This window comes from Juglans microcarpa x Juglans regia, chromosome 7S, assembly GCF_004785595.1.
Source record: "Juglans microcarpa x Juglans regia isolate MS1-56 chromosome 7S, Jm3101_v1.0, whole genome shotgun sequence".
Lineage (NCBI taxonomy): Eukaryota > Viridiplantae > Streptophyta > Magnoliopsida > Fagales > Juglandaceae > Juglans > Juglans microcarpa x Juglans regia.
Genome location: NC_054607.1, coordinates 16,664,328 through 16,689,724, shown reverse-complemented (window position 1 = coordinate 16,689,724; position 25,397 = coordinate 16,664,328). Strand labels below are relative to the sequence as shown.

Here is a 25,397-nt window from a genome sequence, read left to right as displayed (position 1 = left end):
CAACATGAGAATGTTGTGTATTTGATGCTATCTTCTTCCATCTTTATCTGATAGAAGCCTGATTTGCAATCCATCTTGCTGAAGTATTTACAATTCCTAAGTCTTGCAAATATCACCATGCAATCTTTTCCTTTTTTTTTTTCTCCATGATTTTGAACCATGAAAGCTAGGAAACTATATCCTGATTTACTAGGACAGATAAGTCCAAGCGTCTAAAATTCATTGATCTAAGTTTTAAACTCGATCATATCTTCAGGTGAGGCCTTTATAGGTGTAAGTCTAATAGGCACTTTGATCTTGAGTCGGTTTAACTCATTCTGATCTTTAAGTTCTATCCTACAGTGAGAATGATCTTCTTTCCATAAGGCTAAATGATTATCTAAAAAACATTTTTTCAGCATTACCTTAATCTCTAGGAGTGCTTGTTCTACTCTTGATTTTTTGATAACCGGTATGGAGTAGAATTCCAGATTTAGTAATGTATCAATATATTGGTCTATTTTTACAGAGAATTTCTCTATCTCACCACACTCACATGCACGGTTATAAGGGAGTTCTTTATCTGAACTCTGGAGCTGCGGTTTGTCATACAATTGTACAATTATTTTGTCTACAAATGTGACAGTATTACCATCAATGGTAAGTCGTTGGAGAGAGAGGAGTGAATCATGCTAATCGATGTGACTAGCTTGCTTGGACTACAATAGATGTATTTCCAGCAATGTCAAAGGAAAATCGTGGCGAGACGCAATGCTAAACAAAACTGACTTTGTTTTTTTATGTAATTGGTTTGTTATTGAGGCAAAGTACAATTTGTATAATTTTGACAACATTAATCAGTGAGTTTGGCTGCTATTTTTAAAACACTTGGATGTATGTATGTTATACTTTTTACCTTTGGTGATGTTTATTCTAGAAGCTTAAAGATGTTGATAATGATTTTGTGTATGGATAAAATCTATTGATAAGTTCGACATTACAACTGCTTAAACTATTACAAATAATGAACATATTACAACAATCATTTGCATGTTCTTGAAGAAAACATATTTAAGGGAATGGAAATTGAAGAAGCAGGAATATATAGTCACTACTAATCAGAAAATAAAATATAATGGATTGCTTCTAGTCTATTTTTTGAGAATAAAATTGCCATTAATGTTCAATTAGATTTGCTTGGAGCTGTGATGTGTCAAGCTGTCTCTGATTTCATGATGACGCTAAATCAAGTCCATAAGTTCAATTGTAGCATTGCATGACAGTTCCGGAATATCATCATCAACTTGATCATACTCGATGTTTGGACCTTGATTATCATCATGCTCGTCTTCGATGATCATGTTATGTAGAATAACATATGCTTTCATTATATTTGTTATCTCATTTATCTTGAACATTTGTGAAGGTCCACAAACGATTGCAAATTGTTGTTGAAGGATCCCAACTGCATGCTTTACATCATTTCTTGCTAATTCTTGTGCTGCTACAAAAATTTTCTTCTTATTCTCCTGTGGAGATGAAATCATTTTTACAAATGTTGACTACTTGAGATAAATACCATCGACAAGGTAGTGTTCCATAGTGTAGTCATTGTCATTGATTGAGTGATTTACTAGAGGTGCACACCCTTGGACAAGTTTCATGAAAATAAAAAATCTTTCTAGCACATTGATATCGTTATGTAAACCGAGTATACCAAAAAATGCATGTCATATCCAAAGATCATATGAAGCAACTGCTTCTAAAATAATAGTTGGTTCACGACTGTGGCTGGAGTACATACCTTTTTAGGTAGCGGGACGATTTTTTCACTTCTAATGCATGCAATCAATACTTATCAGAGACCGCAATATTCATTAGAAAAAACATTTACGATTATCTTCGCAAATGTTTTTAGGCCCTCTATTTCGGTACTTTTTCCAATCCGTATGTACTATCCATAAAATCCCCAGTTACTTCATACGCAAGCATTCTAAGTGCATCGATTATCTTTTGCATAGAAGTTAAACCGAGTCTTCTAGTATTATCTCTTCTTTGAATTAAGTAGGGCTCGTAAGCCTCTACATGTTGAATACGAAGAAATAGCGGATGACTCATATGAAATCTCCTTCAAAATAGATTCGAAGGATATACTGGTGCTTCTACAAAATAGTCGCGAAATAGTTGTTCGTGCCCTTGAATATGATCACGCCGAATATACTTACGACATTGGTGATTGCCACGATACCTCGATGTTGATCTGTCATTGTCATTAAGAACAACATCCAACTCATCTTCAAAGAATAAGTTAAGCAGCAATTTGAGAAAGAACGAATGAGTCATTTAATGAAGGGAGTAGAATATGAGGCCTGAATGACAAATTTTTCTTTAAGATGAAATCAGACTTAGGTTCCTGAAAATGTGAATGGAACCAAAAGCTCTATTTATGCAGAAAAGAAAGTTACCATTTGTGATACCACATATGTGTTTGATGATTTGCATAATTTCTTATATTTGAAGAAAATGAACATTCAAATTTTACAAGCTTATTGTCTAAGGACTCATTCTCATTTAAATGAAGAGTTTGACAGATTGAATGCATGCGACACACACCAGCAAATTTTTATTTTTGAGAAAAAGCAAGCTACATAAAATAGATGAGGTTTGAATTGATGTGACATGCATGCGAGGCCCTTATTTTTTGATTTAAAATGGAGGCGTTGGACGCTGTATGCGTGGGATAGATGGGCTCTTGAAAGCGTATGATGCAAAAGTGGTTTGACTTGGCTGGAGAAGCTGAATGCGTGCGATACGGAGCTGAATAACACGCGGATGAAAAGCTGGAAAGCTTGGACGTGAAAAAAAAAATGAATTTGAATTCTGGTTTTTCGAAAAAAAAAGAACGACGTAACGGAGAAAAAAAAAAAAGAAAAGAAGCAGAATTTTTTTGGCTTTTTGCACAATTGACGAGGGAGGATTTTTCTTTTGGGTCTTGGATGCTGAGATGGCTGGAACAACAAGAGTATTTTTCAGTGTTCATTTTCTTCCATTTTATTCAAAAAAATTATGGTAAATTCGTTTATATTGAATTTAATTTTTAACTTGAACTAAATTTTCTTTATTATAGAAAAACGATGTAATCTAGTTCCGAACTATGCTTACTTTTCTATTATGATTTGAAGTAATTCTCTTCTATGTTTGTCTGATTTATTCTGACTTTATTACTTCTAATTAACTGGCCATTAATTAGATGATTTTGATCTTGTAATTTATTGTCGAAAGAGGAAATTATATGATAGATCTTTGATATTTCGGCATAGGTAAATATAGAAATCGAAAGACTTGTATGAACCTATATAGTATTAAAATCAATGGTCTTATTGATTTCTTGCTTTGTTAATTTGCATATTTTTGTGTAAAATGATGAAAAGAACGGGTGATATTGGGTCATCTTGCCTAATTCCTCTCTGAGATTTGAATAAACCTCTTGGTGAACTATTGATAATGATGGAGAATGTCACTATTGTTATGCACTCCTTTATCAAATTTATCCATTTTTTATTGAATCCTAAATTTTTCATCACTACTAAGTTAACATGTTTGCATATCCACCATTTGAGTCTCCAACAATCACTCGAATAATTACATATCCGGTTTGACCTATGGACGAATACGCAAGAATTGGTTTCATGCTTGTTTGAATAATAGCAATGAGATTTCCAAATATCATGCTAAGAATAGTTAGGGTTTCCAGAAGAAGATGCCATTCGTTTGATGAGAAATAAAAAGGAATATCAAACATTTGAGTGGCTGAAGCTAAAGTAGCTACTTTCGAAGTAACATAAAGAAATGCCGAAAAGAGAAAATCTCATTCCACCTGATCGAAAGCCTTTTCCATGTCTAGCTTGATTGCTATCAAACTTTTTTTTTCTTGTTTTCCTTTTGAGATGGTAAAAAAGCTCATGGGCTATGATTATATTTTCCTTAACGTTTCTGCCTGGGACAAGGGATGTCTAGAGTGGAGAGATGATTTTTAGGAGTAATCTTTTGAGACGGTTGGCCATGATTTTGGTTATAATCTTGTAGCTGACATTTGTAAGACTAATAGGACGATTTTTGCTTGGACTATTTGGATTGGACGTCTTTGGGATAAGAGCAATGCAGGTATGATTATTCTGCTTTAAAAGTTGCCCACTACTAAAGATATTCTGCACTACCAGTATGACTTCTTTCTTAACAATACTCCAGTAGTGCTTGTAGAAGAGGGTTGTCATTTCATCAGGCCCTGGAGCTTTGTTGCTGGGAATCTGTTTTAGAGCTTCTAATATTTCCTTTTCTTCTGGTATAGTGATTAGTGATTCATTCTTTATGTCCGAAATTTTCTTATCAAAGAGATTATCCAAATGATCCAGAACAAGTGGATTTGAAAAGGAATATATAGTTATGAAATGATTAATAAAAGTAGATTTTATATCAAGAGAGTTCATTGACCAATTACCTGGCCCCAATTTGATTGATTCAATAGCATTCATTTTTTTTCGAATAGTTGTTGTCAAGTGATAAAATTTAGTGTTGAGATCCGTTGAAGTAAGCCAAGTGAGTCTGGATTTTTATCTCCATAATATTTCTTCATATTCTTTTTACTTGTGAAGTCTGTGTTGCAAAAATCTTTCTTTTTTTTTATTGGAGGGAGTCATAAGATTGCCTTGTACCTCAAGAAGTTCACTTTCAATCTAAAGTATATTGTGGTTGATTTGCCCGAAATGACTTTTGTTCCAAACTTTGAGTGCTTCTTTGGTTGACTTGATTTTCTTGCATAGAATGTAGGACGGATTGCCCAGATGAGGTTTACTCCATGTTTCACTTATTATTTGGTGGCTTAAGGGCTCACGGGTCTAGAATTCTTCAAACTTGAAAGAAAGGGCTTGATGAATATTAGTCGTGGTATGCAACAAGATTGAATGATGATCTGATGCTGTTGATGCTAGGTGTTGTGATGTAGCATCTGAAAAAAGTAGTCTCCATTCTTGGTTTGTTATAGCACGGTCTAATCTTTCTCTTATGAGTGCATTACCCTATCTGTTATTAGTCCATGTGAACTTTGGGCCCGTATAACCAATGTCAATCAGGTCATTTATGTCCATAAGGGCTTTGAGGCCCTTATTCGGATTATAAGAGATAGGCCTCCCTCCATGTTTTTCAGACTGATTAATGAGGTTGTTGAAGTCTCCTATACAAACCCAAGGCCATAGAAAAGCTTGATATAATGAATCGAAGTGGCTCTAGAAGTTAGCTTTGTTGTTCCATTGGACTGTGCATATACATAAGTAAGTAACCATGATTGGCGTAAAGGATCGGAGTAGACTAAAATTGAGATTGCATTGATATTTATATGTACAGATTCTATTTCTACACCCAGTCACCACAAAAGTAAAAGGCCCCATTTTTTATCAACATCTAGAAAGTGAACAAAATTATGGAAACCTATACTATTAACAATAGATATGGTGGAATCATTTGTCACCAAGGTTTCCTAGAAAAAAACTACATCCGAGTTATATTTCTTAATATTAGCCCTTAAGTTTCTGATTGTTTTTGGATGGGCTAGCCCTCTGCAATTCCATGCCATTGTCTTCACTTGGCTTGTGGAGGCATTTTAAACTTGCCTCGCAAGCTGATTTGAATTTGCCTTGGGAGTGTGAGGGTGGCCTGCTATAGGGATTGTATTTTGCTTTCCCTTTTATTGTTTTCTCTTTACCCAAAGAGCCTGAATGCATTTCCAGAAGAGCTAGAGCCATTGGAGATTCATCTGCTTGTAGCTCTGGAGCAATACACTCATTTGGATCTTTTTTCTCCACTTTAATAAGGCTTTGGGATTTTCTTTTTGGAGCTTCAGCAAGTTCAACATTCTGTTGCCTTTTAGAGGGAGGATTGCTTGAGTTGATTGATGGCCTTGTGTAATGTGTGTAGCAGGGATCTCTCTAGGATTGATTTCACTATCAATATACTGTAAAGCTTGTATGGAATCAGTAGGTATTTTTGTTTCCATTTCAATCTGCATGGGACTGATTTCACGTTGGGGACTTAAATCTTCAATTAGTTGAATATTCATATGAGGTTGAGGCAGTTCCATAACACATGTAGGTGCTGGACTTGAGGCTAAAATCATGGAAGAGTCACCTAGATCATGAGATGTTGAGGGCTTATTGAGATGGTCAGCCTTATTAAGGGCCTGAGATGGCGATAAGAAAACATGCCTTTTAGAGTAGATGTCCTGGGGGTCCATAAACAACTGCCTTATCTCCATTTGGGATACAGAGTTTGTTGTGTGTTCAACAAGATGGGCCTGATGAAGCCCAAGCCCGTATTTTTTCTGCTAAGATTTATAGCTTTGCATTGCCGAGGAGATTTGTTTCCATTGAGACTTCCATGGTGGATGCTTTTTCGTTGACTCAAAGGCTAAGATGGAGCTTTGAGATTCTTGCATTTGTGGGTTAAATTCTGCTGCTACCTACGCCTCTGGACTTGAAGACAAAAAGAATATTTGGTTGCAGTTTGAAGTGGGGTTGCAGGATTTTGTGGTTGGCTCAACAGTGAATACATTAACTCTTCTTTGTGAAATAATTAATGAGCTTGGATCACTGTAGCTATATAGTGTTTGAGAATTTGCTGGTGTTGTTCTCATGAAAACTTCGTCAGGCTTCTGGGAGGTCTATAGAGATGGAAGAAATTGTCGCAACTTCAGTTTGTTGGCAGAGATTTTCTCAAAATGACCACTGGTAAGACTATTCTGGCCTCTTAGAGTGATTTCATGCTGTTTACTCACAAAACTTGCTTGTTTTCCTTTGTTGTAATTGTCAATGGGTGATACTGAAGGAGTAAGATTTTCTATGTGCTCTGCTTCTTCATACTACCCACTATCTGTTTTGTGAAATGCCTGAACATTATCAGGATTGCTATTATATTTTGCTCTGATCCAAGGGCCATATTTAAGCCTTGTTGGGGGTGAATTTAGATAACCACAGAAAATTTGAGAATGACCAAGTCTTCCACATGCATAGTAAAAGTCTGATAATTTTTCATACTTGATAGCTACCTATATTTCGTGATTTGGGAGCCTTGGCATCATGAACCCTTGCTGAAGAGGTATTGTAATGCCTAGCTCAACTTTGATTCTTATGAATTTTCTGAAAGCTAATCCATAGAGAGGGTCTTCTGCCACCTTAATCAAGTTCCAAGTGCTTTCCCAATTTCTATTTTATTGTTGAGAGTTAGAAAATCTAGTGGTAAACCATGGATTTGCACATTGAAAGTTGCTTGATTTAAATTGATTTCATGAAGAATTGCACCCGAGGACTAAGGTTTCAGAATAAGCAGATGCCCTTTAAAGTTCCAAGGGGCTTGATTAAAAACTCTGAACTTATCTTGAGGGAATCTAAATGTGAATATAAACTTGTTTATATCCATATCTTCGATGAGAAAGTTTTGGATGAAGTTCCAAGAGGCTTTAATACTAGAATGAATTGCATATTTGTTCAAGGGTCTATCTGCTACTAACCTTCCTATCAGGATTTTATCTGAAGTAGCTTTTGTTGTTTCTAGAGCAGGTTGAAGGTTAAGATCATGCCATGATAGAGCTTCTGTTTGAGTGATTAGAGAGTCCATACCCATTTAGAATTGGGGCTATAACTGAAGTGGTTGAAGATTGAAGTGATGTTGAGAAGGGTTTGATCGAGATGATGAGTGCAGAAGATTAGAAACCCCTTCTGTGTATTAGAAAAATATTTATGTGAAATTGAGCAACAATAAGTGGAGAATATGTTTCCCAACTCCTAGATAGAGAAGTTCTGATTTTTCTCTAGTCGGTCTAGTTCGGAAACCTAGGGACTATCTGTTTAGTCCCTCTATTCCATTGCACATGGCTGGGCAAAACCCAGCCATTAAAATGAGGCGTACCGTCTGGCTCTAAGCTAGGCGATACTTGCCTTGCAGCCAATTGGACACTTTATTACAAATATGTTATAAGTATTATATTTTATTTTAATATACTAATAAATTAACTATGTTCTATTAACATACTATACGTATTATAGTTTTATTTTTCATATAGAAAGTAAAAACCTAATCTTTTATTAGTTAAAATTATTATGTACTTTCTATATTATTTAAAAGTAATCTAGCATTTTAGAAAAATAATTTGAACTCAATTTTGAGGTATGTCCGAACTTAATTCAGTACTAATATTAGGAATTTTTCATATAGTAGTTGCTGTTCATTCCTCTAAATATTTTTTTTATTATTTTTCTCTCATTTCATCTATCTTTCTAGGGGTGGACAGTGAGGCCCCGCACCCCGCTACCCTGTCTCGGAGGGCAAGATACTAGCGGGGGCCGGGAGTGGAATGGCCCCAATAAGGCCCTGCCCCAGCCCCCGCCCTGCACCCAACTTTTTTTTTTATATAAATATTTATTATTTTTACTATATATTAATATATTAATATGTATTAAGTAGAAGTTTTACTTAATGTTTTGTGTAAGTTGTAGTGTAGTGGAATGACCTTTTTATAGATTACTTTGAGAATACAAGTCTCACACTTGAGTAATGTGAGACTCTTGTATTACACTATAACTTATACAAAATATGTACTAGTAAATTTATAATTATAGAAATTATAATTATGTTTACAAATTTAAATTTATAATTTGAGTCAAAAAAATGTATTTTTGATCACTTTTGGATCTAAAAATAAAATTTTGAACCTAGTGGATTGTAGTCTATTATTGAAGTGGGCGGGAGTGGGACAGATTGGGAGTCCACCCCCACCCCCACCCCCGGCCCTAGGATGCGGGGGTGGGGGTGAAAACCCCATCCCCTGGCCCATGCGGGGTAGGGGTCGGGGAGGAGCTACCCCACACCGTATGGTGCGGGTAGTACCCTTATCTCTTTTCTTTTTATCTTATTTTCATTTCCACCCTTATCACTTTTGCACCGACTCTACTTTCTTCTCTTTCATTTACTCTTTAGTACTCCATTTATGACCCTCTTTGACTTTTATGCATACAGAAGCGTTGATGTTAATAATAAGGCTACCATTTCAATTAAGCGTGGGGCATTTGAATCAAATAGATGCATTGAACAGATACTAAAAATTAAATTAATGTTCTCTGAACAAAATCAAGTCAGAGAAGTGCTAGAGAGTAAATATTGACAAATTAGAACTAGTTCTGTGGTACAGTTATATCAAATGATGCGAAAAGAGTAATTAGTTTCAAATGACATTTTATATGGGGCAAGCCATGTTGCAAATATAAAAAGATACGAGAATATTGTAAATCTATTGATAATTAGAATAAATATTTGAAATGAATAAAAAAATATTTAAATTAAATAAGTCAATGTATGATATATTATATAAGTCAATATGTAAAATAGAAAAAATAGATTTTGATAATCATGTATTTTTAAAGAAATCATCCTTTAAAATAAAAGAAATCATTGAGAATGCTCTTAATATACATCCTTTAAAATAAACTAGGTGGCATGGGATTATTTTTAAAATACTAGCATTAGAAGTTTTAACCAAAAACTAATAATCCTAATGGAAAAATCTAGTTGTAAGCGGATTTTCGTACCAATACGTACATCAATACTAAGTAAAAAGATAGATTTTAATGAAACGGTGTGGATTTGAAAATGAACATTTGATAAAATAGTCCACGTCAATATTGGTGTACAGATTGGCCCGCGAATCTGCTTGTAAGTAGAAGAGTTCAATTCTAATTGTTTTTAGAGAATTGCTATAGACATAAAAAGATTATACAAAAGTAAACCTACAAATTGACGTAATTTTATGTGATTTATTATATCTATTTTACAATAAAAATAATTTTATAATTTGAATTACCACATTAAAGCTAAAATATTTCTCTTATTTTTAACATTAACTCCGATTTCTTCTCTACTCGTCTCTTGGGGTGGTGGATCAATAAATGGTCAGAATAATCACCATCAATTCGGCTATCACAAAAGGTTTGTCGAAATTAGGCAGCTGGTGATCGAATCTCAAAAGCTAGTTATCGGTGATGGGTGGACAACCATCCTTATATTTTTTAAATTTAACTATATTTAATTTTTAATACATGTAATTTAACGTGGGTGTGATTTGAGTTCTAATTGCTCACTAGATTATATCAGATCGTCTGCATGAAATAATTTGATTTATAAAATTTAAAATTTATTTTTTAAATTAAATTATATTATTGTAGATAATATGTCATCTAAAAGTTTTAGAATAATATTATTTATTTATTTATTTATCATTTATTGAAAAGCTGAGGTGTGGCATTTTTATTTTATTTTTTGAAATTGTGTGACATTTTTGTGAATTTTCTTATAGATAAGTTGATGGGTTAAACTTTAATACGCCACTTATAGTTAGATTCATTATAACTTTAAAAAAAAATCAAAACACTAATAATTTTTTAGCATAACTAATATGAAAAGATTCTATGTAAAAAATAAAACTTATAAATATATTTTATCAAATTTTATTTGAAGATATAGAAAGTGAGTTTGAAGTTAAATTCAAAGTAAGAAAATTTTTTAGAACTTGTAAAATATAAGTTACGTTTAAATACTGAGGTGATCTTAAGTATCTTGTGAATAATAAAAAAAATAATAAAAAATATGATATAATATTGAATTAGTAATAAATAATAATAAATTAAGTATCCAAACTAACCCTGAAATTAAAAAAAAAAAAAAAAAAAAAAAATCAGTTCTCGGAAGGAAAATCTCAATCACCTCGAGTCATTGTTCATGTGACGTATGCGTGCATACGTATACAGTATTAATGTATATATAGGAGCAGGACTCGTCCCCATCCAAAAAGATACTTTTTTTGCTTTAATATATTATTTATTTAGTTTTGTGTCTGGAAATTGAGTGTTTGATCTGCGCTTGACCTCGTTGAATCAAAGGTACTTCGCTACTCTTCACTCTCAGATTCATTCTTTTTATCTAATTTCGATTGATTTTTCATTCCAACTGATCCCGATTTCAATTTTACTTTCCTCCACCTAGGGTTACGAACCTCCTTGAATTTGTCCAATTCTTTACATATACATATACGTATGTATTTATATATGTACTTGTATTGTTGAAAGCTATCTATTTATTCATTTTCTATCTGTTTGGTTTCTGGGAAAGCTGAGGAGAGAAGTCCAGATTTTAACATTTTATGCTGTTTAATGTTTAAACATTATGCATTTTCTCGTTTCTTTCATTCTTTTGACGATAGAGTTATATGATGAGGGTGCTGGTGGTGACTTTGCTTGTTGCTGCTTTTAGAGCTGGTTATGGTTGTAATAGGTGGATTTAATTTAATCTCATAGAATGCATTGATATTGCGGTCTGATGGAACAAAGTTCATGCTTGAGAAAAACGAACAAGATGAGCAATGAGGTGGAGTTGGCTTTAAAAATTTTTCTATTATTTTTGTTCCAGAATGTGAAAACTAATTCAACCAAGAAAATGGTTTTATGATGCGCGATCAAGTTGGATTTCTTTATTTTTCATGCCCCAAGCGTTGTCCATCTTTTATGATGTGCATTTATGGTAACACTTTGGAGGCTAGTCAATGGCTTCTTTATTACCCATATGCGTCTATGTATGGTAAAGGAAGTAAGAAATCTGAGTTGATTTTTGACTAGGGTCTGGGATCTATCTGTAAAGGTTTGGACGTTGTACCAGGGGCATTAAATGCATAATGTTTAATTCTGGGATTAATCTAATCCGGGGGAGTGCAACGCCATCACCAGATATGCCACCCTTGCCTCAATGTTTACCATTGGACCCAATTATATTAGGCAGTCAGAAATATACACGCTTGGGAGAGCTTAGAAGGCTTCTTGGTGTTCCTCCTGGGAGTACATCGGAGGACCATTCCTTTGGAGTTGCACACCCTAAACCTCCACCTCCAGTGGCTACAGAGGAGCTAAAGCACTTCAAAGAGAGTGTCCAAGATACTTCTAAGAAGGCCAGGTATTGGTATTTTTTTTTTTTTGCAAGTTCTTTTCTCGTGTTATGCTTTTAACTACATGGCCTGCCTTTTATTAGAAAAAAAAAAAAAACTGAATTATGCCTCATGACTGAAGCAAAATGACGTTTTCTCATCATTGAGGCATCAGTTGAAACTCTGAAATTGATGGGATAATGACGGTTATTGGTTATGTAATAGAGAAGTTTCACGAGTCATGATGAGTGGAGTTTCCCATATGCCATGGCATAAATGAAACATTTCTGTCATTTCCCACATGTTCTTTGATGATATATATAGATGCATTAATCGACACAAGTAGTAAAGTGTTTTAAAGAAAACGGATGGCGAATCCACAGAGATTAATTATGCTATTGAGTATTGAAATTTACTAAATTAATTATTATTTAGAAAACTGAAATTTAAAGAATATATTATCTAAATTAAATTGAAGACAAGAGCATTAAAATTAAGATTTCAAGTATAATAAGAATAGATTTAAAGCGTTTGATTTTACCTAGCGAATCCCACACAATTTATTTTTCCTTGTTATAGAATTCCAATTATCCCAAATTGATGATAAAAATCTCTTAACTATTCAATATTTTCTCTCGAATAATACTAAAAATATCTCCAATTAATAACTCCATATCTCTATGTGAATTTAATTAATTGGAGATTTATTAAGTTCTTTGGATTTTTCTTAAAAATTACACTAATCGCGATAAAGTATCTCTACTTTCGTTCAACTAATAATGCTTAATTCTAGAGCTCTAATCACAAATCACCTCTCGGTCTCATTGCGATTCAATAGATCGAACAATAATTAGCTAAAAAATTGCAAGCATTAAGAACAAAGAATAAACTCTCAATTATGAAAATATTGAAAATAAAATAACTCAGAATATAAATTGTGTATTCAATACTAGACTACATCAAAGCTCTAGAAAATAAAAGTAGCTCATAATGAAATTGAAAAGAAAAAGAATAAAATTAGTGTTTTTCATTGGAGTCAGTTGATGAAGCATGCGGCTTTCGCCTCTGCCCTCCAGATCCGCCTTATTGAAAGAAACTTAAAGAATAATCACTGGACTATTGGACTCTAAAACTTAGACTCCCCCCTATTCATCCTACAAGCCATGATTAAATATATATCAAAATTCAAATCTGGAAACAAGATAAATGCAGCTACAATCTAATTTAAAGATTTTGAATATAGTTTCTAAAGATAAATATTAACATAAAAGAAAATTATCTCAAGAATAACGGAATTATCTAAAATGGAAGATTCATTAATAAGCGGCTTGATTTGCGGAGTTTGGGAGGATTTAGTGGTCAGCAGATTGATTGTGGAACTCGGAAGGGTCTCACTGGGTAGATGCCGTGTGCGCTGAATATAATTGGTCTCCTCGCCCAATGGCTAAGATTTAAGGTTTCTGACCGAGATAAAAAACTCATCTCGCCAACCTACCGAGCGGTAAAGTTGCTTGCCTTTGCTAGTTGTTGTCCACGATGTCGTTTAGGTTGTCTTTTAAATTGGTTGTTTAGATTGGTCAACCGCCTGGAGCCTTGTCGTCAAGCCTTCTCGCCCAGGAGGTAAAATATATCTCTCATTGCCTAATTTTTGTTGCCAATTCTAGTCGCCATTGAGTCTCCTTGCCTAAATTTCCTCGGCTCTCTTCAGATCTCGTCGCCTGTCGTCGGTCTGGATCCGTAGTCTCCTCTTTTGTACCAAAATGTTCTCCCTTCGCATTGAATCTTCTCATTCCTACACATTCAAGAAAATAAAAAAATATATATAGAAATAAAAAAAAAATCAATAGAATTGAAGGAAAACTAATACTTTTCATAAATAAAAGAGTAATAAAAATCGCACTTATCAAAGCACCCGCAATTCCTCTCTGCTTTGCATGGTTAATAAAGTGTGGGACAAGACACATACATACATACATAGTTCATGCATCAAAGTTGTTGAAAACTTGGTATAAGGACAGAACATGTGAGGTGCAAATATGCATCAGTATGTGGTAGACCTGAGTAAAAAATTTAGAACCTAAAGACTCCTACATATGAAAAATTGTAAGGGAAAATCCTAATGGCTTGAATAAAGATATAATGGGTTTTAAGAAAACCATATGTTTATGTCTTGTACGCTATGTTTTATGGAGATTTAAAGATAGAGATCCAAGTAACTTGACTATTAATGGTTAATGGCCAATAATGAAAACCACACATGACAGAGTCGTTTTTATGTGTATGTTGCTTTTAGATATAAAAGAGAAAATTATTTCCTGTAACTTTTGATTTTTGTGTGCTAAACGGTAGTTAATGAGTATTATGTATCATAGCTGTGGTTTGTTTATAAGATTGATGGTGTCTACCAGGGATAGAGCAAAATTATTACGTGAATCCATTCTCAAACTGGACAAATATAGGGATGCCTTAAGCTCCAAGAAGCGACAGCGCAGTGATCTTTCATCAAGTGAGAGGTCCAGTGGAGTCAACTTAGCAAAGACGGGAAGCCAAGTTCACCGAAACTCTAATGACTCTGTGAGTCAAAGATTGGAGGATAAAACCAAGAGTATTGGGATAAATAAGCGTGTTCGTACATCAGTGGCAGATGATCAGCAGGTTTGTATTTGACTATTTATGCTCACCTGTCAACTATTTCTCTTATATTGAGCCTTCAAATTTGTTTAGAAATTACTTTGATAGGAATGCATTAAATTCGTAGGGTATAGTTTTTAAGTCTGTTTTCTTAGTATACTCTCCGTTAATTGAGTAATGAAGATTAAATTCTTTCTTCCTTCTTTCATTTTCAAGGGAGTTTTTATTTTCAAGGATATTTTGCATCGAGTGCCCAAAAATACCACCAGAGATTTTGCATGTTGAAATTTAAGTTTTTTTTTTTTTCTTGAAAATTATTGGAGCCTTTGTTTTTTTCAACCTCTACTGTAAGTAATATGGGAGTTACGAATATTTCATATATTTAGACTATGCTTTCTGAAGGGATTGATGCAAGATTTTTTTCCCTTTTTTTAAGATTCTGTTCTGTTTTGTCAATACAACCAGGCAGACAGTAGGCCTGCTGCAACCTCAAGGCAGCAGATGGTCATAGAAAAGGATGGAGATCTGCTGCAGGCAGTTAGTGGGGTTTCTGTTCGGATTGAAGAAAAGACTCGCCGACTGCTTGCCGGTGGTGAAGGATTGGATAAAAAAGTAAAGAAGAAACGTTCTGTTGGAGCTGTAGGTAATAGAGTAGTGACTGGTGAGCGGGACACAAAACGAGCTGTACATCCAAAACTGAATCCTGATTCTAAATTGCGATCTTGTGACACTCATGGTTTCAGGTATTTTATTGAAGATCTATAAGAAAGAATTGGTTATTGATTATCTCTTCATTCAGATATAGCTCAGAAGTGACTAAAGTGTATATTGGGAAAATTTTCTCTGTTTTGTTTATTTCTTGGTGCTGAGGTTTCTTGTTCACTTTCATCAGGTGCTTTTTGTAATCGTGTTGTTTCTAAATCTTATTTGAATATATATTTTTTTTCATTTTTCTTATTATTCTTTGGTTGTTTTAGTTCGTTTCCTTGGATATAATTTGGTAGATTGTGCAAGAAAATGCTTAAGTTGTTTGATGCTCAGAGAACCTTTGGTACAAGGGGTTTTTCTTGTTATAGAACTGTACATATTGTTCTATGTTCTCGAAATATTTCTGCAGAACTGTAAAATCAGTGACAGATTCAAGTAATGCTAATGTGACGTGAATCTCACATGGCATGAATTGGCCAACTAGCTTGAGTTCATTGTTCTCATCACTGTTACGTGATCTGGTCTTCTTTATGATGGTTAATTTTTCTTGAAGCTTGGCCAATCAGCTGTAAAGTCGTGTTTTCAAAATCCATTTGATGTGCATGTTAGTTACTAGTCCAAAAGGGGAGTTGGCGCAGAAAACTTGGTCGGGCCTTGTCTTATAATATTGCTAGAATATATAGCCACATTAATTGTCCATGTCCTTTGTGTTATCTTTGAAAGATGAAATTCAATCCTGCACTTGAAACAACCTTACTGATATTAGGTGACTTAGCTGGCAAGTTTTGGATCACTCAGGTATGAATCTTACTATTGTTGCTTTCCCCTATGTCCTATATATCCCGAACTAATGTTGTTGCTTTTGATCCCTCTTTTCTTTTGTTGATAGTCACAGTTAAATGCCAAGAATATTGCCACTGCAATTTACTTAGTAGTCAACTTTCTGTGGTTTGCTTTCAATTGTTTCTAATGTTTTTCTTTAAAACATTGTTTTCTTGGGTGGGGGCTATTGCTTGTAATGGACTCAATGTCCATGACTTTCTTCTTTCAATTGTACATTATAGATAGGTATTTCTCATGTATACTTCCTGTGTACTTGGGCTTTGCCTATCATTATGAATAAAACTTCTTGATCACTTATAAAAAAAATAAAAAAAACTTTCTGTGGTTTGCTGGTTCAGGCATTGTTTTGCAGTTAGTCAAAATTGTTCCATGTATTATCTACAAATGAAAAAGAAACAGAAATTGGAAGAAAAAAAATGAACAAGTCTGTTCTGTTCTTAGGCTTTTCATCTATTGCAGATTGAAATCTTCCCCAGGAGTTAGTGGAATCAACAAGGTGGATGGTTCTTTTGAGGCTTCTAGTTCAGATGCTTGTGCAGTAGTCAGGAATGAGCTGGAACATGCCCTACTTCCAAGGGACCGTACAGTTGTATTGGAACAGAGACTTTTAGCAAAAGGAAACAATAAGTATTTTCTTCTTAATACTATCATTCTAACAGTCTCAAGTGGAGTCTCAGAATCACTTAATATGATTGAAAGCCATCATGTTCTGCATCCAATTGCCTTGACATTTTTAACATTTCATGCTTTTCATTTTGTGGTGGTTATGATGTTTTTTATTTTTGTGGCTTTATATATTAGGTCAAATATTCAGGAGGATATTCCAGCGGGCCATCCTAATACAATGGTAAAAGGGAAGGTTTCTCGGGCACCACGAACTGGTTCAGTGATGGGGCTAGACTCATCTCCTAATGTTTACCATTCAACCGGAGGTATTCAAGGCTGGGAACAGAGTACAGGTTTACATAAAGTTCCACTTGTGCGCGTGACAAATAACCAAAGGCGTACAATATCCAGTGGTTCATCAATACATCCTATGGCCCAGTGGGTTGGTCAGAGACCACATAAAAACTCACGCACAAGGAGAGCAAACTTAGTTTCTCCTGTCTCAAACCATGCTGAAGCTCAGATTTCATCTCAAAGCCTTGCAAGTACTGATTTTAGTGCAAAAACTTCGTCTCTTGGGACCAATGCATCACTCTTGGCTGGCAGTGTGGATAAAAATACCCTAAAAGTTAAGAGGGAACCTGAGAATGTTTCATCTCCATTTGGGCTTTCTGAAAGTGAAGAATCAGGTGTTGGCGAAACCAAATTGAGAGAGAAAGGGATAGATAATGGCAATGCCCCTTTGGTTGCAACTCATAAAGCTGGCACATTTGTATTGCCAGAAAAAAAAATAAAATGCCAGGTAATGAAACTGGAGAAGGTGTTCAGAGACAAGGAAGGAGTGGAAGGGGTTCGTCCTTAATAAAGCCAGGAATTCCTCCATCCGGGGAGAAGTTGGATAATCTATCAATGACAAAGCCACCGCAAACCATGAGGCCTAGTTCTGAAAAGAATAGAAGGTTTACACTACTTTTTTCCACTTCTGTGCAATAAAGATTAGGGATGTGAACTGTCTATTTAGTTACTTATAGAAAATGAATATTCTATTTAGTTTGTGAGAAATCTCATTGTTGATTCAACTAATGTTTTCTTGGATTTCAGTAAATCAGGTCGTCCACCCTCAAAGAAGTTGAAAGACCGGAAGGCTTCAATTCGTGTTGGGCCAATAATAAACAATGGTTCTTCGAATGTAACAGGTAACATTGAATTAGATCATGAATCTTCATTCATTCATCTGCAAAAGTTAGTATTTCAGATTTTTATAGGATCAAAAACTATTCAAGACATTTTCTGATATTTGGAAGTGTTTTCTTGAGACATCACAAATATTGAAGTTTGGAGGCAAGATCATAACTAAATATATCCTTTTGCCCATCTTTGATGTACTTCACATCGTCATGTGACTGTCGTCATTGCATTTCAATGTAATTCGTTTGGGAGAACCTTTCTTGCTGGCATTTTTGTTACATATTTCAATGTCTTCTAATAGAAACCTCATTTATTTTTCTCTTTTTTCCTTCCTTGTTACTAGTCATGGTTTTTTGGGCTTGTGTTTTGACATATATTGTTCTCTCCTTTTTTTCCCAAATCCATTTGAATTTGATTTCTTAATCGGATTACTAATTCAATGTTTTAATTATTTCTTTCTTTCCTTTTGTACAAGAAAGGGACCTCGCCTATGAAGTAAATCATCACTGTTAAAACCACTTAGGGTGGTGGCTCAATAGTCCTTGAATTACTCCCAAGTGGTTTTGCATGTACTAGGTCTGAGGCTCGAATCCAAATATGAATTCACCTTAGACTATTAATATTAGCTACAATGATGAAAAAAAGTATTAGCAGCCTAAGGATTCATTGGATTTCCTAGTGAGGCTGGGTCCTAAGTTATTGCTCAAACCCGACTAGAGGGAGTGCTTGTGGCTTCCCGCCGTCTAGGCCCCTCCTGTCCAGTTCTCAGCAGGTAGGGTGCTATTATGTTCACTCCCAAATAGCCACCTTTGGTTGCCTCCTCCTACCCTAATTATTCAGCCAAAAAAAAAAAAAAAATCATCACAGCTAAAACTTCATCCTTGATTCTACAAGAATTTTATGAAAGCCTTTCATTTAATTATCTTTGATGGATGATCAAATAGGTTTTTTTTTTTTTGATAGGTGGATGATCAAATAGGTAGAATACTACTTTCGCAAAAAACCATATTTTGATAAGTAAAATTATACATATTGCTATTTTTTGGTATTATAATTTTGCAGGTGAATCTGATGATGATCGTGAAGAACTATTTGCTGCTGCAAATGCTGCTTGTAATGCTAGCAGTATGGCTCGAATTTATGTATTTAATTATATTTCCTAATTCTAGGTATTTTCCAGAAAGCTTTACTTCTATATTTGTGCTTCTCACAAATACTATCCTTTTTCTATAGGTCTTGCATGTTCTGGGCCATTTTGGAATGAAATGGAATCTATATTTTCTTCTGTCAGCTCAGAGGATTTGTCCTACTTGAAGCAACAGGTAGTTACTGTGACCCTTGGATGAACTTTAGAGTTTGTAAATAGCTGAAGGACTGAGACTTACACTTTCTTTCGTCTGTTGATATTGTATCAGCTAAGTTTTGCAGAGGAGCTTGATGAGAATTTGTCGCAGATGTTTGGTGTTGTATATGATAATGTCTTGGTACGAAATTAGCATTTCTTGAACATTCATTTTTTATTTTTACATGTCGAAAAAACTCTCATTTTATCGTTTTCATTTTGCCTAAAATAGAAAGGCTTTATAGCTATTGAACATCTTGGTAATATTAAATTTATGTTGATTTTGAGTTTCACTTGTAAATAAAAGGTGTTGATTTGAAGTTTCAATCGACCTAAAACAAAGTAATGGAGACAAAGTTTTTGGAGAAATTTGATGGATTTCCTTTTTCTACCATTCTCACAGGGTGTTGGTGTTTTTAAAGAAGCCAGTGATTGTTCTGGTATAATAAGACAACGAAGCCACTCCCATCAAGAATCAGCTGAGACTGATTCTATACACGGAAGATTTGACTCAAGGAAGTGGGAAAGGGTTACTCCATTGTACCAAAGAGTTCTTTCGGCTTTGATAGAAGAAGATGAAAGTGAAGAATTTTACCACCAAAATGAGGGGAAAACTTTGTCTCTGCAGTGTGCTAGTGATGATTCTCATTGTGGTTCATGTAACCAGGTTGATATTGAACCCAAAGATTGTGACAGAATGGAATCTGAGGCTGAGTCAAAAGTGGATTCTCAGACTCAGAGGAATTACTTGTTAGACCGACTCCCTTGTGATAAGAGTGTCACATCTAATTCATTCAGGAACCCAAGCATGTCCAGTTCCTTCCATAGTATTGAACAGTGGCGGCGCAATGATGACTTTTCACATTCTGATCTGGGACTTACCAGTGAAATATGTTCAAATGATTTTGGTCAGCTCCAACCTGGGGAGTTAAATGCTGGCAGCCTGTCTTCTAACTGCCAATATCAGCGGTTGTCTCTGGATGACAAGCTACTGTTGGAACTGCAGAGCATTGGCTTATATCCGGAGACATTAGTAGGTTTTTTATATCTTGAATTAATTCATTTTGGAAGCATCATTGAAGAAATCTGTGTCACTACATTTTAAAAATTTTCTCAATTAATTCCATGGCAGAAATTGATTTCTGATGTCATATATGATTTATTCCTTATGTTTATTTCTTTCTATGTGGGTGGTTCTTTTGCCTTGATTGCAGCCTAATCTGGCAGAGGGAGAAGTGATTAATCAGGACATTATGGAACTTAAGGAAGGACTGTATCAACAGGTTCCCCTGCTTGAACTTTTTTGCTTCTTCAAGATATTGCATTATAAGTATTTAACCACAAATTAGATTGTATAATTTAGAATAATGTTTTGAAGTTTCTGTATTATCTATATTTTTCAGTTTCTATCTTGATTTAATTGATTTTTATCCAATTTCTAAATCCTTCTGGCCTCCTCTATCTAATATTTTTAATGCTCTTGACTGAATGGTAGATTGGGAGAAGGATGAAAAACTTGGTGCGAATTGATGAAGCTATTCAGAAGGGGGGAGATGTCAAAAGACGGTAAGATTCAGAGTGTTTTGGATGTTCAATGGATATTAAACTTATTTTTTGGTCTTTATGGTGAGATACCCAAGAAACCTCCCTGATCAATTGCCATTGCTCCTGCGTTTCTCTCAGAGCTGGTGACTTAAGTAATATCTTTTATTCACAGGAAAATGGAGGAAGTTGCAATGGACCAACTCATTGAGATGGCATACCAAAAACGATTGGTAATGAGTTCTGTCCCTTTAGACATTACCATCATTTTTTTTACTGATAAAATTTTAAGCTCCTCAGCTATGAATTATTTTGAGTCCTGACATATAGACATTTAGGCCATGTTTGGTTAACTGGTGAAATTTTTTTAACTTCAATCCAAACATTTTTCAATAAAAAAAAAATCGATTTTAACTTTTCATCTAATCATCTCTCTAGATTTCAGTGAAAAGTAAAAACACAAAAACCACCTCAAAGAAATTTCTTTATACAAATATGAAATAAATTTTAAACTCTACCTATCCACTTTCACATACCCAATCAAAACATATTTGAAAAGAAACTTTTATTCAAATTTCCTTATCTATTTTCACAAAATTCCAATAAACAATACACCCAAAAAAATCACGTTTTTTTAATTTCTCTTCACCAAACATACCGTTAGTATTGCTCCCTGACCCAGAGGTTGATTTGGCATTTGATGTTTTCTTGTGTGGTGGAACAAAGGGTTATTGCCATTCACTGTGAGAATTGTAATCTTTTTCTTTACTGCCTCATGGAGGCATGTGGAAGAGAGAGAGAGAGAGAGAGGGGGGGGGGGGGGGGGTGTGTTGTTGCTCCCACTTCATGGGATGGGCGGTCCATTGAGCCATAAATCTTTTTGTTTTTTGTAGTTTTTATTTGTTAGCTTTAAACAGTTGTTATTGCTTTCACTCCAAACCCAAATTGTGTGTCAAGAAAATAGCAATGTGGCAGATGTGTAGGTTCATGTGAATTCAACTCGGGTTTAAGAGCTAGAAATAGAGTAATATGAATATTGTCACTTCATGCTAAGTCCTAATTGATTGAAATATCTTGGATGGACTTTGAGATATTTGTCTCGGTGTTAAACATTAAAGATTAACATACTTAGTATTGACATCTCAGATTGTAATCTTTGTTCATATATGCATGATGTACACCTGTGCGATGCAAAAGAATAAGTATATTTATTAATTGAAAATTATTACATGTAACTTAAATAACTTGAATTATTGTACCATAAATAAAAGGGTTAGATATTAAAATAGTCCTTGTGATTTGCCTTTTGAACAAGTTAGTTCCTATACTCTAGATTTAAAGGATATTATTCTTGGATTGGATGGAGAACTGGAGAGTCTTTTTTTATTGGACAGAGAACTGAAACATCCGTTTTTTTTTTGGATTTAATAGAGAACATATGGGTTTTTGGGTAAATAGAGTAAATTGGCCGATAATAAAACTATTACACTTTTAAAAAAAACTTATAAAAAAATTAAAACTATTACACATGAAACTTTTTATAAGTCCATATTATAAAATTGTGAGAGAATATGCTTAGGTGCCCAATATCAGTAAAGCATCATGCACCTATCAAAAAAGAAATATGGGTAAAGCTCATGTTTTGAAAATTATGTTATAGATAGATAGTAGGTGATTTTTCTGGTCAGATAAGTTATGTGATCAGGGGCAATTAATGAATCATGAACCATTAGTTCTGTGAAATTGATCTTTTCCAGGCTTGCCGTGGGAGTTGTGCTACAAAAAGTGCGGTCCGTAAGGTTTCAAAACAAGTTGCATTAGCTTTAATCAAGCGCACCCTTGTTAGATGTCGAAAATTTGAACACACTGGAACCAGTTGCTTTAGTGAGCGTGCACTGCAGGATGTAATATATTCTGTACCTCCTGGCAATAATGATGCAAAATCAATTGACTGTGTTGGCTCAGGAACAGCCAGTAATACATGCAATGAAGCTTCCCACCAAGCCGAAGCCAGGGGATTGGGTATGTCAATATGTCAAGTTAATTCTTTGCACGAGCTTTTTATGATTCCTTGTCATCTTTTATTGTAGGTGTATATTTATAATCTCAGGCTTGTGGAGTGTTGCTTGCTTTGACTTTTCTCTTTCATTTTGAGCAACTTTTTTGCTTCTTAAGAAAACCCTCTCTCAACTGTAGTTTCAGCAACTTTTTGGTTTATTTATGTCAGTTTAACTGAAACTTGGGTTTCTGTCTGCTGCCACAGGTGCTGTTTCTAGTGCTTCTGAGAGATATGATTCCCTTAGTGATAATATCGACAGAGGTTCTTCAGATGCTCTCCAGAGTCTCATTCAATCTTCCGAGCAAGCTTCCTCCAAGCATAGCTCTGTGTTCATTAAGGGAAAGAAGAGGGAAATGCTGATTGATGATGTTGTTGGAAGCGCTTCCTCGAGGGTGACATCAGCTCTTGACAGCGCTGTTCATGGTGGATTAAAGGGAAAGAGAAGTGAGAGAGAGGGGGATCAGAAAGGAGATACTTTAAGAAGCAACTCCGTCTCTGGAGTCGGTCATTCATCATTGGGCAGCTTCGGTAGCGAACGTAAAACAAAAGCAAAGCCCAAGCAAAATAATAATCATTTATTAGTAGAAGCTGCTTGTCCACCAGTTCGTGGATCTAGTCAACCAGTGGCTTTAGTTGGTAATAAAGTGAGCAGAGAAGCAGGGTCATTCTTGCCAACTAATGCTACTCGGGAATCATCTAAAGACGCAGATGAACCCGGTCCCTTAAACTTGCAACCAAATGAATTAGACTCGATGGAAGTACTAGGTGTAGATGGACATCAAGATTTCAGTTCCTGGTTGGACTTTGATGAAGATGGCTTGCAAGACCATGATTCCATAGGTCTTGAAATACCGATGGATGATCTCTCCGACTTGAAGATGCTTCTCTGACAAGAATTGGCTCATCCCTTTCCATTCCATCCCCATTAGAATATGATTCTAGACCCAAATTTCAGATGAAGACCAAGACTAGTCTAGGTGAAGGAAGTAGATAGAAATTGTAATTTAGTTTGTTCTTCTGTATGAATCTCAAATCATTAAACAAAAATCGTTGTTCCTTTCCAGTACCAAAGTTTTTTCATTTCATCGTCATCCAGAGCAGGGTATATGGCTCTACTTCCCCTGGGTTCTTGCTCATAGAAATGACATTTTCTTGTTCTCAGCTTTTGTCCAGAAAGGTTCAAGTATCTTACTTACCAAAGAAACTTGCGTTGGTATTTAGCAGAAACGTCACAGCAGGTAAATCGAGTTTCAAAGTAGTGTACATTACAACAAATTGAAATGCTGCTGTTATTTCTTTTTGAACTTGTGCTTCTTGTGTGTGCGCGAGCGGGGGGGAAGCGGCATTCTTCAGTGTTCATTAGGCTGTTTAACTTATTTGGGATCTAATATAGTAGAATTTGATTGCCTCGCTTTGAAGAATCGACGCATGCTTAGGGAGAAAATGAACTTGCTAATTGGAGCTTTGCTTCCCCTCGAGTAATCAAATCCTGTTTCTTGTGGGATATATTCAGTTGATCAAATTTCTCGTTTTCTTTTGTTCTAGGGAGATGCAGTTTTCTTTCTTGCATGCACGATTTCCTTGCACTCTTCTTAATAATCAGATGCGGTATTTTGTTTTCGTTGGGTCTCTGCTGTATATATGCGTTACATGTGGGAGAAATGGTTGAACCATTGATAAATGTGACATTTGTATGGTAGATAATGTGCGAATTATATAAGCAAAGATAAACAAAGAGACAATACTAATTTCTACCTTGGGGATTCTCATGCACAAGTCAAAATTATTTGGTCCCCATGTAATCTCAACTAACATTGGGGCCACAGGTCAGAATCAAAACTTACCAAACACATGGAATCTCAAATGCATTAGTTTTTCTTCCAACAGAAAGACAAGTTTTGAAGAGTTTGGGCTTATTCAGCTCCAAAATGTAAAGAGTTTATAACATATTCTATCTTGGAAGTATATACGATAAGATAGATAGATTGCCCCTCCATGCCGAGAAAGTAATGTAGCGGATGAAAGAATGGCGGAGGATATCTCTGTTTTGTGCAGTAATTTATTGCTGACTGACAAAGAAAAAAACTAGTGTTGAAATTGTTGAGGGTGATGTTGTAGAAACTATCATGTGTGGTGCATGCTGTCTGGTTGGGAAAGTTCTTGCTAATAAATTCATAAATCTGGGGGGCATGAATTGGATTGTGGGGGAGAAAGTGGGTTCTGTCCTTGGGTCTTTGGAACTGGTGGATGTGGATAGTCAAGGTATTGGTTTGAGTAGGTTTTTACATGTTCCTGTATTAATTGATCTAACCAATCCTTTGGTTAGAGGGTTGACTGTTAAAATTGGTGCAAAGCCTATATGGGTTACTTGTAAATATGAGAGGCTACCTAAGCTTTGCTTCTCTTGTGGTGTCATTTTACATGGCAATTCTGGTTGTGAAGTTAAATCTACTGATCATCACAATCCTCCAAAACAACGAAAGCTG

General features: G+C 35.0%; 1 protein-coding gene across 1 annotated transcript; it reads left to right on the top strand.

The window, feature by feature from the left end:
- The first annotated feature begins 10,808 nt into the window (after positions 1 to 10,808).
- On the top strand, positions 10,809 to 23,974 carry LOC121240956. The gene is given in 17 exon segments (XM_041138474.1): positions 10,809 to 10,958; positions 11,691 to 12,021; positions 14,401 to 14,647; positions 15,089 to 15,366; positions 16,634 to 16,801; positions 16,976 to 17,559; positions 17,562 to 17,739; positions 17,882 to 17,976; positions 19,031 to 19,093; positions 19,202 to 19,290; positions 19,384 to 19,452; positions 19,714 to 20,343; positions 20,525 to 20,593; positions 20,806 to 20,876; positions 21,028 to 21,085; positions 22,610 to 22,874; positions 23,116 to 23,974. Coding segments are annotated over 16 exon segments (3,825 nt in total). The 5' UTR covers positions 10,809 to 10,958; positions 11,691 to 11,746; the 3' UTR covers positions 23,802 to 23,974.
- Positions 23,975 to 25,397: the final 1,423 nt, after the last annotated feature.